The sequence below is a fragment of the Caloenas nicobarica genome, chromosome 8 (assembly GCF_036013445.1).
Source record: "Caloenas nicobarica isolate bCalNic1 chromosome 8, bCalNic1.hap1, whole genome shotgun sequence".
Lineage (NCBI taxonomy): Eukaryota > Metazoa > Chordata > Aves > Columbiformes > Columbidae > Caloenas > Caloenas nicobarica.
The window spans coordinates 12,433,193-12,454,064 of NC_088252.1; the positions used below are offsets into that span (position 1 = coordinate 12,433,193).

The window sequence follows — 20,872 nt, forward strand, 5'->3', positions numbered from 1 at the left end:
CTTACCCTGCTAACTTTCTCTTAGTGAGGCTAGGGAAAAAAAAGCCATGTGCTAACACTATGATGCTATTATAAAATGGATGTTGTACGGACAGCTGTAGTGGATCTTTCAGTTCAAAGGGCGCATGAAGGTACAGTTTGACTATACAAGGTCCTGAGTTCTGGAGAAGAAAACACGTATGGCAAAACACTCAACTGTAATTAGGTGCAACTTTCAGTGGAAGTTAGATTTCATTCTCTGAATGCTAAGAGCACAAAGCTACCCTACTACTTTCTTCAGGTTCTCACGTACGCTGTCATTGGGCATGTGTGTTTATCTGTGTAATAAACAACTGCTCATTTGACTGAACAGAAGCTCCACTGCTGCAGGCAGCAGCAGACTGAACCGGAACAGAGGCAATTAGACAAGCCGCCTGGGGGCAGACAGTTTTTGCACTCACTCCAACCCCCTCACAAATTTCTCAGCTATTTAAAGATATAACTGTGCAGTCACACACACCCTAATGAAGAGGAAACGAGGATTGTCTGAAGTAGGAGTGTGCGCATGTGGCTTTCTTGTGCACACGGTTTCATAATGCCTAATGTGATCTTCATTCATCTTCCTTCTGGTTTTATGCTGTGCTGCTCTAAAATGCCTTCCTGCAGAGCAGTGAGGCTAGTGAAACCTAAGTTATAAAACATGTAGAGTGTAGAGAAAAAGACACTTTCCTACGGTTTCTGGGAAAGAGGGACATCCCAGCTGTTCACAAGCTGCTAGCTGAAATTTGTTGAGTATCAAGTAATATTCTATAGAGTGTTCTCCCACCCTTTTTTAAAAAAAAAAAAAAAAATTATTACTATTATTAGTCTCCTATTGCTCCACCTCTGAGTGGCTTTGGAAAGCAGGCGGGATTTTTTTTCCTGCCTTGCTATTGAATTGGTATGCTGTCATGGAATGGAAGAACATAATCAGCTAATTCCCAAGTGTTTCCCTTCCCTGAGCACAGCAATAAATACCTACTGAAGAAAGACGTATTATAAGGATTCACATCTATTTTTTGTAGAGATCTGAGATATTTCATAAGAAATAAGTAAGCTCAAAATTACCAGTTGTTGCTTTCATGTTGCAGTTATTTGATTTTTAGATTGCAACTTTCTTTCCCCACCTGATTAAATTTTGGTAACTTATTTTCCCTGCCATTAGCTCTTTTAATTTCTTTTTGGAGTCATTAGCAGTTATAACTAAAATGCATAGCTCAACTTTTTGTTAGAAGACTAGGAATGGTATAAGAGTTGTAGCTCCCTCCTATGCACATGGTAGAATTTGATCCTTTATATTTAAATGGTTAAAGAGTATCTTGAGTTATACGAGGTGTTTGGAATAGCCTGATAGCGATTCAGAGTAAAAAAGCTTCTTCTGGAAGACAGAACTAATTATCCATTAACATTTGGATGCAATGCTTGTCTCACATTAATTTCTATGCTTGCCAAAATGAGTCTGGCAGAGGGACCAGCTGCGAAATATAGAAATAAAAACATTAGTTTAGAAGTACTAGATATGCCACGTAGCTGCTTCCAAAAGGATGTACACAAATGGAAGTGTGAGACAGCAGCATGACACAGGAGGGAAAATTTACGAGTGATAACCACAGAGTATGAAGAAGCTCAGGCACACCTTCTGCACTGTAATCCAAATACTCAGAAGGCTTCATTCTAGGTATCCCTCAACTACACAGTGGTACCTTCCTTAACTCACCAAAGTGCAGACCAGCCTTGTCATGGTGCTCTACTGAGCAGTTTATCTGCCCAGAACTCCAACAGGATGCAGGGCAAGTTGGGGAAACGTCAACTTGAAGCCAAGTCTGGGCCTTCCTTCTGTTGTAGCATCCTTTGTGTGATTAGAAAGTGACGATTTCTGTCTCTAGCTGTGAGTGGAGAAAAGTCTTCTTCCCCTTCTTCCCCTGTATTTTCATTAGGATGACCACAAAAATCACACCACTCCTTTCAGATTCTCTTCCAGGAGCTGTACAACTGCTATCTAACATGCAGATTAAGTTTCCAACTGCTGTCCTTGCAAGCCCTAATGGAGCATTTCCAAAAGCAGACAACCCAGTATATACTGTCTTCTGTGAGTCACTCAGGTTTATCTAAATAAGGTCCTAGCATGACTTTCCTATGTCTCCCCAGCCCAGCCACAATTCTGTTTTAGGTAAACATTGTATGTTGTCAGAAGGATGTGTTATGCTGCTCTCCCTCCAGCATTTTTAGCAGTAATGTATCTGAAATGTAGTCCCAATTACTCTTCAGAAGGTGCATATCTCAAATGACTTGGTGGATTTATGGGTCTTGATATTTTAGAGACTGTCCCTATTTTAATGGCTAGATTGCGTTAATGAATCATCCCAAGTCATCTCTTCATAATCCATTGCTTCATAAACAGTTGTGAATATTTTCTTTCCATTAAGGCTTATTCCTTTGGGTTTGATGTAATTAATTGTCACTTATGACTTAAAGAAAATATGCCAATAAATATTTATGCCACATGTACCATCTGCTTTCTCTGCTGCCCTGTGTACTTAACGTTTAACAAATTTCTATAAGCCTCACACTGCAATTCGTGTTAGAGGGAGCCTCTGGCTATAACAGCAGCAAGCAGTTATAGATGTCCACTCTGGAGGCAGCACAAGAAGCCCATTTCTTGATAAAGCAGACCGTGGAGGCACTGAGAATATGTCAGTATGAAATGCTGAAGGGAATACAGCTGCAATACCACGCTTGATCCTCCCGGCATTTATTTATAGCTTTGTCAGAATAAGGCTACGCATCTGGTTCTCCTAAATACAGATAGGAAAACACTGCCGTACGAGAATATCACAGAGGGACAGGAAAGAAGGCGGCAGATTTAGACAGATTAAAGAGTGCCCAAATCTGAAGTTACAGGGAAAGAGAAGAAAATCTATTGTCAGTCTTCTCCAATCTGAAATTCATGAGGCTGCTTTTGGCTGCTGTATAAAATATATATGCAATACTGAAAATGTGGAAATACAACCCTTTAAGGACATATTTAATTTCTGCCTTAACATTAGCTCATATGTGAAGATATATGTTTCAGAGCCAAGTACGTACCAGAGCAAAAAGAGAAACATATTTTACAGATTATACAACTAATCCTTTCAGTGGTCTTTTAAACTAGTGCTCAGTCAGCCTGTGCTGGGCTCCATAAGGCAGTGAGTAATTGGTGAAGAGGAGGGTTTGATTGCTCTGTGCAAGTGAGAGAGGGGCTGTCTGGAATATACAGTTCTTTACCACAGCGGCATGAGCACCCACACATGCCTGAGAAAGGACTAAGACTCAATGCCACAATTTAGCCTGCAGCTGTTGATTCTTGCTCCTTGTCAGGTTATAATTAAGGTATCGTTAGGCTGAATAGGAAGATGGGACTTAAAACTAAAAATATCTCTAGTAATTATGGCTTAGATCTGGAGAGCAACACATGGATTTTGATTTCTGAAAGAGACAATGCTGTTCTTGAAAATGGTTGAGTAATTACTTTGTGAAAGGTAAAATAAACACTCCTGTAATCCGCTGTGTACATGCCACGCTGCTGAGGGTGTGCACGTGGCCTCATGAGAAAGGGCAACCATCTTAGTACGTAGGTCTGCCTGTTTTATGCAGACAAATTCGGCTTTCCTGTGTTTACTAGGAAATGTAAATTTTCATTCAAACACAATAAAAACAAAACTGCGTTTTCAACTGAGTTCGGTCACTATTCAGGAACATATGGTTTTGATTAAAAAAAAAAAACACAATCCAAACAAACACCAACAACAAAACACCCCAAAACCTCCTTTGGGATTCAAGAATGCACTTCCGTACTTGGCTGTATAAGGAGCCTTGTTGACTACTACCAGTCCTGGGAAGAAACATCCTCCTTTCTGAACTCCTGTAAGACTAGATGTGCACCCATCAGTAAGAGTATGCTTTCATTCTTTGGAGCCTCTGGAGAACATAGGATAGATAGGAGCCCTGATTAAGAGATAGAGAATGTCCCAGTGCTTAGATTTCAACACCCTGACCCAGTGTCTGCACTATTGTTAGCAAGTTACCTGAAAGTAACTCTAGTGTCAAAGAATGATGTAAAATATAAATCTCTATATTAGTACCTCAATGTCTAAAGATGTAGTGTCAAATCATTAAAAAGACAGGTGAAGAAATGAATGAAACCCACTTATAATCTATTTCAATTCAAACGAAAGCTGCTCTCTTTATTTTCCTCAAAATACACCTTGCCAAGGATTTTCCCTTTCTCCATATGTTATCATTCAGTTTGAAGTAATTTGTGGGAGCTGTTCCCTGGATGTTTTTATTCCATCACTTGAGGGAGCACTGGCATTTATCTGACAATACAGTGAGACAATTCGAGGAAGAATTGGCCAGGAAGATTAATTTCTTAATTTTGTAGTAACTTTTCTCTCTGAACTGACTTACTGCACATTTGTACAAAAGCCAGGGCAGTAAAAAAGATGAAGTAGGGACTGGAGGAGGAGGTGAGACCAGAGAAGCCCTCATTTGACCAGATCAAATTAGTGCATAACAGCATTCTTAAACTTCTCCTGAATCTGTTTAAAAGCTTGATGGCTAAACCTCAATGAAATAGAAAATGCTCAGGTACCTGCTTAGCATAGTGAATTTATGCAGGTGCAAGGTAAGCAGCCAGTTCTGAGAATCCAGCTGCTATGATGGCAAAATGAGATTCTTCGTTATCTCCCTAAACAGAGAGATCGTAGACAATGTGATCCTTAATTACCTCACCCATTTGCTTTCTTCAGAATCTGTTGTATTTCTTACCAAGCCAACAGCCTTGCTGCCCTTCACTAATATAAGCATTGCTTCCTTTCCTTGAGATGCTAATGTCTGTCTCCTAGGCTGGGTATGTTCTCCTGTACTCAACTAACCAGCTGACAACCCTGAGCTGCAGTTCTTCCCCCTCCTGTGCTGTGGTTGCATTAGGAATCGTCCGTGTGCCACAAGGCCACCCAGTTGCTGGTCACTGTCTCCACCATCCTCACTTCCCTACTCATGTTGTCCTCCAGTCTCCTTTGTGCTACTACCTGCTCTCACCAGACCACTTGGAGAAAAAGAAATGGCACAGGGTCAGACAAAAGCAGCCAACAATTAAATGAGAAGGTACTTTAACAAGACTGAATTTGACCAAAGTGTGGGCTGCTGTCCTTTCCCTCTACTCTGGGCATGTGTTCCTGCTGCTCCCTTGGGCTGGATCTAACCAATATATGACTGTGTATGTCTATGCATATAGCCTACGTAATATGTGTACCTGTATAGAGTATTCAGGTGTGACCATTCATGTTTTATAGAGTAGAAGTACTTGCAAGTGGGAAACTTTCAAAATGTTTCAAATCTTTAAACCCTTCATTGAAGCTGTTCTCTCACCCAGCTGCCTGCAAGGCCAGATTTTTTTTTTTCAGCTATAAGGAGAGAGATAATAATATAAAAATGAACTTTAGAGCCCTTGATACATCCCGATTCTTTGAAATCTTGTATCTTGTTGTGCTAAAGTAGGAAATGAGCACTGTTTTTTACTCCTTTGTTTTAACTGAAAAGCAGAGATTTCCAGCTTTCCATATCTATCACTGCCATTTAGTGGTGTAAAATTTGTTGTTACTTCTTCAGGATATGTGACAAAAAGTTTGCAGCATTTCTGCCAAAGTCTGGAAATTCCATTGTTCCTCACATGGAGGCACACTGCATGGGAAGGGAAGAGTGTATTTTCCTAGATCGGTGGTTCTCAAGTGCAGTTACTTGTTAGGCTGTGTGGAGCGGGAAGGTCTTCTTCCCAGCCTCCATGGTGGGACAAGATGGTCATGTGAAAAGGGAGAGGGAGAGATGTTGCATTTTGTGGGGAGATTATTGGAGTCTGGGTCCATTTTTAGAGAAAATCTTTTTTCAGTGCCAACATAATTTCTAATGGCTTTTCTGGCTATTGCTGGTCTAGAGTATGAAAGTCCAGAGAATTTCTCAAAAATTCACTGCTATGATTTATACATCTTGAGGGAAATGAATGCCAAATATCTTGCAAGATTATACTACCATCTTTGATTTTTTTTTCTCGTTTTGTTTTGTTTTGTATTCTTTCTAAATAACTCTCTCATTAAGGATTCCTAAAAGACACTTGAGATACATCTTTAGCAGTGTGGCAATACCACCTTAATCATGCTGATCCTTACTGCACAGACATTGAAAAGAAAAATGTCAAATCTTAGGAAATGCTAAGAAGAATCATAAATGAGTTTTCTGTGTGCAAGATGAGGACTTTGCACTTTAGGAGAGTCCCATGCTAGAAGAAACTATAAATCATCTAATTAAGGAAGAATTTACATTCCTTATACTAACGTAAGCCAACGGCAAATGTTACAGCACTAGTAATTAAATAATCTAGATCTTTGGAGGGAAAGTAGGGACAAAGTATCACTTTTTTCTTTTCAAATAAGGTTTGTTTAGCAGCATGTCCAAAGCAGGGAATATTTGATGTAGGTCCAGAGAAAGATAGTTGGCAATAATGGACTGGACAAATGTATATGTATTTATGTGAAACTACATTTATTTTATGAGGTCCCTCCGTGGGGTAATAAGAATGTCACATTACAGATATTTTAATTACATTTGTAAGTCACCATGTGCAGCTTATGAATGATGATGTCTCATGAATCCATGTATTTTATTCTGTTAGATGGATTTTGATTAAGTTCTCATTCAGTGGAAATAAACAAAACAAGACTTCCATAATTAAACTACCTTTAAAATGTAGACTATCTAATTATTATGTTAACGTGAAACTCTGTATTCTAATGTGCAGCAAACTGTTGCTAAACAGTATAATTTTTAGTTGCACTAAGTTTAATTTCATGTTTAGCAATTAGCCAAATACTCTCTGAAGAGGAAAAAACCACTTATAACTTTGATGTAGAAGTAGTTCTTCAAGGGAGTTTAACCCTTTTAAGCAGACAGCATGGCAAAATCAGATAGGATCATCTGAAATATTGAGGGTAGCATACTTCAACCCAGGGATATTTTAAGATGAGCTGGTAGGATGTTTTATGCTAATACAGAAATGAAAACAAACAGCGCTATTACCTAGGATTTACCTTCATCCTCCCACTGTACCTTCACTTCGAGCACACAGAGATCACTTTCAGCCGCCCCTTCCTGTCTAGCCTCTGTGGGACGTCTCCCTAGAAAGCCCTCATAACATAAGACAGTCAGCCCTGTCCCCTGGACTCAAGCCCAGCATATCTAATCTGATTTCCTAAATCTAAACACAGAGAATTGGACAAAAATAGTATGTACGGAAAGTGAAAAAGCAAAGTTAGGACAAGACAGTCTTTCAAACTCTGTTCACATCATACTCATTATACACATAACACTTCTCATAGACAACTCACCAACATACCGCTAAGTTGGCATGAAAATGGAGAAGAGACACCTCATCTTGCTATTTTTTCTGCCTATAATTTCTATTGTTCATTCTTGCAGATGACCAGAAACACTAGATTAAATAAGGACGCACTAGCATTTCTCCTATTAAGGTACCAGAATTTGAAATAACAATTTTCAGATGTCAGGAGAAGATTTTCAACTTAAGCAAAAATGAAATACTGTTCCTCTAACACAATTTATTATTTTTGTATCATAATGGCTACATTTTCATTAACCAGTTTGGAAATGAAAGGACTATTACATGTAGCAAAATGCCTGTTCCACTTAAAAAAAAGTCTCTCTTTGAAGAAGTAGTCTGCTATACCTGAGTTAAATGTTTAGTGTTTTAATAAAATTATTGTTAGTATACTTGGTGAGCATATGTAGGGCAGCCATGAGTCTATTTTTACTTGTACTGTGCTAATCTGTAATGGGACATAATGAAAATAACATTTATGAAAGCTATGTTAATATGGTTTTGTTGCATTTATAGTTACAGTAAGATTAGATGCCTTATAACTAAACATGAACTCTTCCAAATGAAAACTGAACACTATAGCTAAATGTATTACCAGCTATCTTTGGGAAAAGCAATGGTTAATGATATAGTGTATTTGAGTTTTCTTTATTCCTTCTGCAAACCTAATGCCAGTGTTCAGAGGCAGTTTCATTAAAACATCCCTGGCACCATTGACAATAGCAATTTATAAAATCTTCCACATAAAAGTGAAGATATAACGTATTTTCTGCTAAGGGCAGCCTGGTTTGCTTGCTAATTGAGAAGCTGTTTTATATCCTTCTTCCTCCCTCATTCCTGCAGCTTCTGCTCCTTTAGTGTTGGTCATTGGAAAGGACTCAGAATGAAATGCTTTGCAGGTTCCGAGTATGATACTGAACTAATGCTTAATCCTTGCCTGGTGGTTAGGTGTTCCCTGCTTTGGTCATGTATTGGGCACAGACAAATGAACCATCTACGTATCTAAGATGGGGAGAGCAATTCCCCACCCCCCCCCAAAAAAAGTGCTTGCTCTCTGATCCACGTTAAGTTTGATGATTGCCAAATTTTTCTAGTTTACTGCTTGTATTTACATTAGGTGTGCAACTTTTTAGACACCCAAATGAAAATTTTGTGCTGTACTACCACTCTGGATAAATTAACCAGGAATATGAACAAAACTTAGTTCTACTCATAACGGTTTATGAGTAACTATTTAACAGTAACTTGAAAGCATAATTTCCAGGGGTAGATCAAGAATTAAGCTTCCAGGCCACCAAATACCTTTTCTCTTGATCTGAACAGGTTTGTTCCAAAATAGTATTTAACTTCTCAGCTTCTAAATTAATGCTTTCTGTATATGATATTTTAATTTCACTCAATATATTGTTGTACATTCCACTTCCATCTCAATTAATACAAAATTCTTTCAATATAATTTATTTTCTTCTACAGTGATAACTGTAAATTGTAGAATCAACTATGTACTAAAATTTTGCTTTGAAAATTGCAAACCTTTTTGTGTATGTGGAGTTGGCACAGTGTTTAGAAAGCCATACAGGGAAAGCTGACTGTCCTATATGCATGCTATGCAAAGAGTAGGCAATGGGAGAAGGTTACTTGGCAGACCTTGTTTCAAGGAGTCTCCTAATATTCCTCCCATGTAAGAAAGGGGTCAGTCAGGGTCTTGTAGTTTAGGATGGCATTAGGAACTGTGGGGCAGTTCTGTATCCTGGAAGTCTCACAGAGGACCTTTGGCTACCCTCTGCCTACAAGCAGAACTACACCATCACACTATAGTAACACAAGCTGTTTTCTTAGGAAAGAGCTTTGTCTTGTTTGTCTTTTCTTTGACAAAGAGGGGATTAAAAGAAAATTATCACCTTGCATGACTTTGCCAGGGAAAATTGTAGGCATTCAGAACATGTGAGATTTGGGTCTGTAACTTGCTGAAACTTCTTATCTCAGAATCTCCTTTTGGGATTTAATGAAAAGTCATTTCAATACTTTTGCCTCTTCTCTCACATCTGCAGAAAGTAAGAGTAATGCTTATTTACCCTACAAGGTGACTGACCAGAGCTAGATAAAACCTGATCTGTGCTTTCAAGAGGAAAAGTGTGTGTCAAGCAGTTATACTGGGTATTTTAAAATCAAATCTGAGTATAATCTTGCTTTAACAAGCTATCTTTTCTTGGTAGCTCCATCCTATCAGAGACAGATATAATTTCCTATAAGATTCAAAGAAACACAAAGAATGAAGTCAAAGATCAACATATAAAAGAGCAAATCATAATTCATTTTCATATTAGGATCATAGAATCATTTTGGTTGGAAGAGACCCTTAAGATCATCAAGTCCAATCATAACCTAAATCTAGCACTAAACCATGTCCCTAAGAGCCTCATCTATACATCTTTTAAACACCTCCAGGGATGGTGACTCAACCACTTCCCTGGGGAGCCTGTTCCAGTGCTTTACAACCCTTTCTGTGAAGAACTTTTTCCTAATATCCAATCTGAACCTTCCCTGGCATAACTCTAGGCCATTTCGTCTCATCCTATCACTTGTTACTTCGGAGAAGAGACTAACACCCTCCATGCTACAACCTCCTTTCAGGTAGTTATAGAGAGTGAGAAGGTCTCCTCTCAACCTCCTTTTCTCCTGGTTAAACTGCCCCAGTTCCCTCAAGTGCTCCTCATCAGATTTGTGCTCCAGTCCCCTCGCCACCTTCATCCTCCTCCTCTGCACTCTCTCCAGCACCTCAATGTTTTTCTTGTAGTGAGGGGCTTAAAACTGAACACAGTATTCAAGGTGGAGCCTCACCAGCGCCGAGTACAGTGGGAGTAATCATTTCCACTGAGAAAATAAGCCTTTTTTTTTTTTTTTTTAGCATATGAAATACTGAATAGTAGTGGTCAATGTTTTCTGCACTAAAAGCAATCATTTCCCATATCAAACAACAAGGATACCACTCGTTACCTGCCTGATGACACCATTCTGGCTAAGAACATATTCAAGATACTGTTCAAGTGCCAGCATTTCATCTGCAATTGAACAGTGAACACTTACTAATACAGTGACCCTTTTGCTTGACAGAATATGTGCAGAATGTTCAAAGGATGGGAAGATACTATTTGTCTAATTTTGGGAATCTAGAATCTTAGTATCATTAAACATTACTCCTTAATATCTCCTTCCTTGTTTAACCCAGCATCATCCAAAATAGATACAGGAGTCTGTTTAGTGTCTCACCTTGTACCTTGTATTGTTGCTTACTAGCACACTCTGACTAGGTTGTGTGTTTTACTAACTCTGTCTTGTGGAAACTGATAGTCCAGTGGACAGCATGACAGTGAATTGATCCCATAATATTTGACCATATTCCTAACTTTTCACTGCTGCAATGACACTGTTGTATCACTCCTGCTGTTCTCAAGCATGCTGCACCACCGCCAGGCGAGACACAAAGCCTCCAGTCATCTCCACTGTGGGATGGAGATTCAGTTTCTTGACAGCAGGCATCTGGGTTCATCAGCTAGATCTGAAATGTCCATGTCGTTGAGGGAGCCCCAGCAGACTTCATGAGAACCCTCAGCTGGTGTTTAGGTTGTGTGCAGCAAAAGCAGTGCTGGAAACCTTTCGCCTGAGATAAAACTGCTCTTTTCTAAGGCCCTTGTTGTCTCACTGGGGCCAGGGAGTAGCAATCATATGGGATTTTGAGCAAGGATCTGCTCTCCTGAGTCCTTCATCAAATAAAAAACTATTCTATCATAGCAATGTACTTCCATGCAGTTTCATGTAGATACTGTGTAAAGCATCATAACAACTCCTATTTCTTCATGTACACTCTTAACTAAAAGATGTTCTTAATTGCATTGTAATCCACAATGGTGAGAATTCAACTTCATTTCAAATGTAAAATAATTCTATTTCAGTTTTTTAGCAGCTTCTCATCTAATATGGAAAGACTTTTCTCTTTAATTTTATCTCTCTGCCTTCAAGAACATTAAGCAGCCTTTAAAACATCTGCTCTTTCCAACCTGCCACTTAACAAGTTATGGTTTGGAATAATTTTCTCTTTGGTTTATTTTTCTCTCTTGTCAGTTGCAGATTATGGAAAGCCACAAAATCTGTAGGCCAAATGTGGGGAAACCTCTGCAGTAAACTTTATTAATGTGCTCCATATAGAAATCTGCATGCATTTTTGCTTTGTATGTTTTCTTTTAACAGAAAGGTGGAAATTACAGAAACTATAGATAGATTACTATAATTTCTGTGTCAGTCATAGACTTTTCTAATCTAACATGTACTGTGGTCACCCCACACCCTACCCAAATAACTCTCAATGGACTTTTCCCCAGAGGAGATCACAGTACTTACTGAGGCACAGTTGCTTTCTGACTTGTCTTCCAGAAAGCCGATTTGGCATGGTGTCCTCTGGTTCTGCAGCCAGTAGTCTGTTGATTCTAGCAGACTGTTACTGCAGAGAATCTGTTAAAATAGTTAAAAATGGTTAAAGTAATTTAAAATTTTATTCAGTCCTACTGTGATTTGGGGGCCTGATCTCTATTGTTGTAACTCAAAGGAAATCTTGCCTACAAAGCTGGGGGGGGGTGGGGCAAGACTGGGACTCTTCTTCCTTTTGGACCTGTCCAGTTAATGCATCTTAAAACATGTGATTTATATATCCCCTAAATTATTAGCCTATTTCCTTTCAGAACTGAAAATCCCTGGAGATACTTGAAGGAGATGCTTAAACCCAACAGTTTTATTGGAAAATATTGCTAGGAGTTTTGTTCTGTGTTAAAGTGACAAACACAGATGTTGGGAAAACTAATTATTTAATTTTACCAGAGTGCACAAATTTGCAGCTTTTATGATTTACTCTACCTCTCTCTGCAAAAGATCAGTATTATCAGTTCTGCTAACAGCCTCATTTCTGGGACTGCCCAGGCTACAAACTCTTTCTTCTTAAACACATTTTTCTGCTTTCTGAGAAGCTGAAGTACTTAAGACCTGCTGTAATGAGTACTGAGCTCAGTCAGTACCCTGAGGCCAAAACTTTGCATTTAATCTGTTTTCACTCAGTCCTACAGCTTATGCCACAAGCTTTTCTCAAGCAAAACCAAAATGGGGCTACAGATATCCATAGACTAGAAAGAGGCAAACCAGTTTTGCAAGTCTGATGCTTAGATTGAACTAAACTCCTTGCTTGCTGCCTCTGTACTGATATTCTACCATGAATAAGAGGGACTCTTAGTATTTTTTAAACAACTAGGTAACAGCAGGAAAAGAACAGCTGCAACAATGACGATACTTGATAGAACATTTTATATGGCTTATCGCCTTCCCCAGGCAGCAATGTTAAGAAGTATGTTTGCAAAATGGATATATATTTTATTTGTAGTTCTTGCAATTCTTGCATTATATGGAAATAGGCTGTACTCTAGCTCTTTAGCCTTTTATTTAAATATTGATATTTTAAAATATAAATTTGTTGCTCTACTTGGGAAAAAAAGTCTGTCTAAAGTACTTTACCTTACTGCATGTTTTGCATTGACACACCTTTGTCCTACTTCATAAGCCTTCCATAAGCCTAGATCCCTCCTTAGGAAGAGAAGTGAGAAGAACTGATGAGGCCTCTTCATTTCTCAGGGAAGATGAATGACTGTGGAAAGCTGATCTGGCCAGCTGACACAATTTTCTAATACCCAGGGGCAATCCAGAAGTAAGCTTATTACCACCCACACACTAACACTCACTCTAATTTTTATCTTTCTGGCAGAAAGCCAGTTAGATAGTTAATACTGTACTCCCTATATTATTCTATATTGATTTCTGAATAAAAGTCAGCAGAAGATGGATGAGAAGGTAATGGGAAACACCACAGTCCATAAATTTGGCCTGCTTCATTGCCTGTGTTTGTTGTCCTTCACAAAGGCTTTGCATCTTTGGGGTGGTTGTTTCTCAGTACTCCAGTCCTGCTATGGGATTTCTTCCAAAGAGCTTCTGAATAGAAATTTAAGGTTCACAAAATACTCAGAAAAAGCACTGTGCCCAAACACTTTGCTCTGAGAAAGATAAAGGTGCATGAATGCTTCACATCAACACCAGTCTCTTCTTGGAGGCTGCTGGCTAATCTTGTTTGCCAGTTGAGCAACTCTGCACTCAGTAAACTTTATAACCTACTGTCTCAGTGCAAAAAGATTCTTGCCATCATAACAAACTCGGAGAATAGATGGGGAAAATAATATATTTCATATCCCAAAGAAACAATTTCCTGTTAGTGTTATAAACTTTTATTTTTTAATATACTAAACCATTATAAACTGGTTGGTAAAATCTAAAATCAAGCATTTTTCTCCTCTTTTCCAAGAGTTATCATCCTCTAAGGCTTTTATGAAGACATAAAGAATTGAACGTATACATACATGCACACACACATGTATATCTACATATATAGATATTATTTCGGATTTCATCTGATGCTAGATCTTCTCTTCCTCAAGGGCTGAAGTCTAATTACCTGTTAAGACATAACATTGAATACATAGGAAACAGTTCTCTTTAGCTCAAATGACTCTTGCTTATAACAAGCAGTCTTGTTTCATTTCCTTAAAAATCACAGTGAATTTGTCTTTAGCCTTAATCACTTTAGATCTTTCTCAGAGAGTTTCTGAGAAACTAGAATAGGCAGAAATTATCATGCAGGAACAAGCTGCAGAAATCCTTGGTACTACTCTTTGTCTCATAAGGACTTGGGGTGCTCAGCCAACATTTCAGAACATCTAGATGATAGCAGATGTATATTGTAGATGATAAACCCATGAAATGAGCTCAGCAGTCTGAACTTCACCTAGTTTTCCTCCTGCGGGTTGTTAAATGACCCTTGGCAGCTCTTTCTTTCTTTCAGAGCATGTTTTTTATCGGGAAGCAAATACTGGTAAAGCACCAACAGAAGAAATATCCCTCCTGAAGAAATGTTTCACTCAGGTCATGGTTGCTGAGCTTGGGTGGCTCCAGAATGGTTTATAAGTTGCAAGGCTTTATAGTACACTTAATTTTTGTATGTGGCTTTTTGTAATAGACTTTGAAGTCAAGGGTAGAAATTATTACATTGAAGTTTTGGACAGCATGTGATTTTTAAGTAACCTCAAGGAGATGAGCAACATTAGTAGGATGATGTTTTCCCTGGGCCAGATTCTGCTCTTATGTGTGCAAAAGTAGTTCTACACACACACCTGCAGCCAGAAATGTGAAGAAGGGTGCAATTGGCATAACACTTTTACTACTGAAGGTTGGAGAAAATAATTTGCAGCAATTTTGATTTGAAGAAAACAGGTGACAAAATCAAAACCAGCTATACTTGAGTCCACACAGCAGAAGTTGGCAGGGGTCAGCCATCTAATGAATAGGGGTTGGCCTAAAGTCATCTGGAAATCCTCCGGAAATTACTCAGAAACTGTGGGAAAAGGACGCATGTAGATATATGTGGGAGTGGCCTCTGTGCATATGGTCTGGTTTTATACATATCTCAGTGGTGTTCAGGAGATGGAAGGTGATATTTGAATAAGTAGTGGCACTAATGAAGGGTAAACTTTGGATAAGTTTAAACTCCACCTTATGAAATGCAAGTTTCTGTATTAGGACCATTACAGACATGTTATTTCTCAGAACCTTTCCATTAGTACTTCTTTGGAGGAAAGATAATTTGGGCCACCCTCCAGTGCTGATCACAGTAGGGTTACACACACCTGCTAAATGAAACTGCATATATAGTAGATGTATGAACTTTTGGGCATATTTCTTTGGTAACAGACAGCAATATTATCAGGGTCAAAGACAAACATGCAGTAAGAGTGAATGTAATACTTCTTACAGCATCTTGCTATTGGAAGGCAATTCTCCCTGGTAACTATGTGCGTGTGTTTATGTAAGGGGGGAGTTTGCAAATATATTTAAACTTGTTGGGATAATCATGCTTTTACAGGTAAATACTGAAGACCTTATAGTAAAATAATGTATGATTGCAATTATTGAATGTGTATAAGCTTGAAGGAGCTAGCCTAAATTAACAGGGCTAATCAATTAATCAAATGCAATGTGAGAACTGGTATTCCTCAGAGATGTAACTCCACTAGTGCATTCTGATTGCCATTTTTGCACTTAAGCATGTTTTCAAAATATACTGTGTTAGTCTATACCAAAGGATAAGAAACCTGAACCTGTACTACTTCAGCTGTCAGTCAGCTTCTATATAGCCTGCATTTTTAAGGCAAATAGTATCACTTGCCAAAACTTCCTCCTCCTGTCTTGTAATTCTCTTCATTCTTATCTAATTGAGACAACTTCTGGGCCCATCCCACTGTCGTATATTGTTAGCAATTTTGCTGAATTCAGCGAGTTTACTTCTCATTTGCAATGGCACAATTGAGAGCAGAACTTGATTCACTGACCATACTTATGTGTAACAGCTGCACACACCATACTGCTATATATCTGGTTCAGAGCAGGATCATCACACTCAGAAAATAATTCAGGAAGAATTTGCATCATGCACTAAATGTGAAATCAGCAGTAATTCATGGTTCTAAAAAAAAAGTTTTCCACTTTCATCTAGAGACTCAGCTGTCAGCATTACTCAGTGTGTTGTGAATCAATGAACTAAATCAGCCTCTAGCAGAGTGTGGATTAGAAAAGTCACTCTTTCCCAGAGGAAAATATTGCATACGAGTTTAGTATAACAGCTTCCTGCTCCCCAATTTAGATCATCATACACTAAAATACAGTAAATATCTATAACCGAGACAACATTAAAAGGGCTCTGTTCCACAAATGAAACATCTGCGTCTTCATGGCTGATCATCTTAATTGCTTTGGTTAATTACTACTCATCAAAAAAGATATGAAACCGGGACATACAGAATAATATGAGATATCAAGGGGCACATCTTCTGTATTTGTTCAGATTGGTCTGCGTAGTAACAGGCCACATCTCATATGGTTCCTGACAGAAGCCATTCACGCTAAATACCATGACTCAAACCTGCAAGTCAACTGTGTAAACTGTTCTTTTGCAGCAGGAACCCACAGTGTTTCACTCCACCACACACATCTAACTTAAAAATCACTGTAACAGAAGCTAAAGAGAAGGTAATGGCCTATTTTTGGTAATTCTTTATCTTTTTCTGCATAAAAAAAGAATGGTAACACATTCTGTGACAATGTTGTAAAGAAGCCCAAAATATCCTGCTGTTTGTCAGAAGTGAATCACTTCTTTTAGTGTGCTGACAATCATAAAATCAACAATGAAATGTTCAAATGTAGGGGATCAGAGAGTTGAAGCAGCTCTAAATCATGTGCCAAAGGCTAGCCTATAAAAGAGAGTGCTGCTTCTGAAGGTGACCAAGCTGGGAGCATTTGTAAGCACAGTGGTGGTACTTCTGAGTGCTGTGCCATTGTCCTTCAGTCTTACATAAAACAGATAACTCTGAGATTAAATGAAAATTTAAGATGTTCTCCCACACAATGGATTTTCTTTTCTGCCTATATGAAGATTCCCATTACAATCAGCAGCATTTTTTGAAAATCAGGTATTCTTTTGCAAATAAATACTTTGATCAAATAAAATAGTGACACTTTTTCTTTCAGCTGTGTTGGAATGAGCTGGAGAAGCCCAGTCCCAGCATACACATCAGTCTATTCAGTTTTTATATCAATGATTTTACATTTAACAAAGTTCTGTAAACAGACAATACTCACCCCCCACACCCGCAATGTGGTTTTCAGGATGAGGAAAATAAATATTTATAAATATGTTTTATCTCTCTCTCTATGCTTACATTTATAAATATATATTGTTGTTATTTTGAAAAAGGAAAAAAAAGGAAAGCATTATTATTACTAGCGGAAGGAAAAGAAAAGAAGTAAGAATTATGAGAAAACTGAATGAACTGTGAAGTTTCATAACATTTGTGTGTTAGAACAAACGCTTTCTTATCAGCTTGAGAATTATGCCTGTAGGAGACGGTAGGGCTGTGAGGGTTATTGCAAAGTGAGAGATGAAATATGACTTGCCCTCCTCAATAGGTCTTTGGTAGTTGCCCCTTCCTTCAGACTGTACTGCCATAATCTGGCACTGGGGTGGAAGAATGAAAGGAAGCATGCATGATCTTCACCTGTGTATTCTCAGTTGTACTGAAATTACCTGCATGCATAAAATAATGCCAGTCATCTCTGATTCCTGCTAATGATATACATACACACACAGGCACCAGTTTTGGTTTTTTTTCATCCACATGCTCTAAATTAGATAGCTACATATAAACTCATTTTGAGGCAACAAAACCAGCGATGGTCAAATTTGTACTATCTCCTGTATTGCTGAAATCCTTCCAGTCAGATATTAGGGAAGGCAGGAAGCTGTTTCATGAAGGATGCTCCATTGTATTGACCTGAGAGAGGCGAAGCTCTGGACATTCAGGCTGAGTCCCAGAAACTTGCCAGCTATTGAAGAGCAGTCCTGAAGGTATTCACGTTAGGCATATAGCCAAATAATGAGGAAAAATAGGAATGTTCAGGAGGAGTTTATCTACTGGATATCTAGAATACATTTGGAGACCAGACAAGTATAGACCAGGCAGACAAAATTGCAACATACCATAACAGCACCCAGAATTTATTTTTCTGTTATTGGTCCTTTTCTTTTTTACGTATCAGTTAAATTCTGTATTCCCCAATGAAGATAAAAGCTAAAAAGGAAAGCCATAATCTGTGATATATCTGCCTTTGAATATAACATAAACTTAGAAGTTACCTTCTTACATGCTGTGACAGAGCTTCCCAAACTGCTTGCCGAACTGTCTGTGCTGCCGCCTTGGTGCTCTGAGACTTCGTGCATCAGTGGAGATTCAAAGTTGCTGAAGAACAAAACAGAAACAAACCCCCAAAAATCCTTTCCAGTGACTCAGCTACATAGATAACTCAAATGATACCAAAATACAGTTCAGTAAAGAGATGTAGCTTAGATTATAATAAGCTGTCTATACTGTCTTTGCTGATTTTACTAGTCTATTTATTAGCTTAATTTTCCCTTTTTGGAAGACTCTCTTGAGCTACATATTTTGGATATAAAGTAGCAGACCAACATCTTTGAAGACTAGAAAATAGCATATAGCTGTCTATAACCATATCTGCCTGTCTTGAATGACACTATAAGAAGTGGTACCATTTTGTTTTCATTAGCGAGCAGCTTAGAGAAGCAAATGAAATACTTGCTGCATTAATTCAGCTTGGTAGACAAAAGAAATGTTTGCTGCATTTTTACCTGCCTAGATAGAATAAAAGGGGTAGTGACTACAATGTCAAAAACCACAACAGGAGTGGTTGAATTTATTAATCTAGATGGAATAGCTTGATACATTGTAGGTTTAGAGCAAAAGTAAGTCATGCACATACTCTGTTTTGTGAGTCAGCTGTACACAACAGAACTATATTTACTTTTGGACTGTGCAGATGTGAAACGCAAAACCACAAAAACAAGCTCTCTCAGCCAAGTTATTTGCATGCACAGCTGGTACCACCCCTCACACTTTTCTTTTGGAATGGTTCAGGCCAGTCTTGTAAGATCTCCCTCCATATAATAATCGAACTGTCGCAAACTTAGTGAAGCTTCTCTCTCTGGACATGACGTGATTGAACTTAAAGACCATACAGTGCTAAAAGGCTGTTTCTCCAGAAATGTGCTAGGGAAAGAGTATCCTACATAACCAAGTTCTGCTTCCCAAATTGGGGCTCTAGAGTGCCTTTAATTTATTGCAAGTCATCTATGACAAGATGTGGAACATGTTGTGATAGACCACAAGTGACTGCAGCACCACGGCTTAACTAATGATTTTTCATCAGTTCCAGTGGGATAACAGACCATGTGCAATTTCCTGGTAGGCTCAATTAAGAACTAAAATGCATTTTTGTAAGTCACCTTCACTGGAGCTTAAGTCAGTCATAGCCCAAATCCACAGGCAAATATTGTCTAAGTTAAGTACCCTCTTTGATAAGTCCACATTTAGATGTGGCTTCTGCACAAGGTACAACTGAGTACTCTCAGCAGAAGCTGTGCACTGCCTCTTTTTATAAGATGCATAATTTCTGCAATCTAATAGTAAATTACAAATCAAGCCTGACCTTTGGCTTGAAGTACAAGGCCCATTGTTTTGTCCTGCTCTACACTGGGAGGAAGACTGAGTGTCTTTGCCACTGCTTTGTCCTACAGGGACTTGATATGCTGATAATGCCTGTTTGCTTTCAGTTACACTGTGTGCAGGGAACTGAACTTCTAGTGCATAAAGGGTTGCTGAGTCTAAAAGCAAGGAAGATAGTGTGGCCACTAACTGAAGGCCATTTCGAACCTTAATTAAACAGTACAAATAGAATAGTACAATAAGGCCGGAATAGTACAATAGCTGGAAAATATAGATAAGGAGTCACATTCTGGAGTACTAACAAATTTGTTCTATCGCTGGATGATAGTCCAGTAAGGGGTAGCATATTACACGTTCCATACAGAAGTAAAGCTGTCTTCCTAGTCATGTGGAAAGCAAAAAGATCTGCAAAATCTTCTTAATCCCTTAGAAATCTGTGTTCTTAGCAAAATAAATGCACTTTTCATTTGTAAATATAGAAAAGCTTGTTAAAAGTATGTGATAAGTGAAATAAATATAGAATGACATTAAATGTTTTGAATGAGAAAAGGCTCTACCTCAGACTGAATTTCAGATATGCAACAACAACTGCCCTTGGTGTTACTGAAGTCTGGTAAACCTAAATTCTCTTGTCAGCTATCCTAGTCCGCAGAGCTGCATTTCGTGTCCCACCGATTACTCAAGAGCACAGGTAAAATCAGTGACTATGTTTCACAGGACAAGGGACAACACATTTACGAATATCTGTAACACATTCAGAGCTCTTTTTTGTCTTAGGATTCATGTTTCCTATGCTGTAACTGTAGAGCAGAACCCTTGTTCTCATGCTGTGTTACAATTCAACTCTAGCACCGTGCTATTGATATCAACTCCAGGCTCCCACTGTTTGCAAACAGGTTCGTGCAGTCAGGGTTCACAGTCACTGAAAAGCCGAAGAATTTTAACAAATAAATGGAAATAGTTTCAGACTCCACAGCCTTTTCCTTGGTGAGTTTGTGGGTATGCAATTTCTAAAAGAAGTACAGAGAAATGCATAGCCTCACACCTTGGCCACCATTGACGGTCAGCTACAAGAACATCCCTAGGTATCACAGAAAGGTGATATGCAGCAGTATATGCTAACTGCTGGAAAAATGAGCACCTAGCTGAGGTTCTTTAGGTTAGGCATCCAATATCACAAACCTGAGTCTTCCATAACTCAAGGA

The 20,872-nt window shown here is 38.5% G+C and overlaps 1 protein-coding gene across 1 annotated transcript in view; it reads right to left on the reverse strand.

Moving 5' to 3' along the window:
• Nucleotides 1-18,367, reverse strand: part of SPHKAP (SPHK1 interactor, AKAP domain containing) — a 51,975-nt gene extending 33,608 nt beyond the window's left edge. The window contains exons 1-2 of the mRNA XM_065640304.1: nucleotides 18,284-18,367; nucleotides 11,848-11,958 (exon numbers count right to left, since the gene is read on the reverse strand). Of these exons, the coding sequence (XP_065496376.1) occupies nucleotides 11,848-11,958; nucleotides 18,284-18,367 (195 nt within the window). The remainder of the gene's footprint in view (nucleotides 1-11,847; nucleotides 11,959-18,283) is intronic.
• Nucleotides 18,368-20,872: the final 2,505 nt, after the last annotated feature.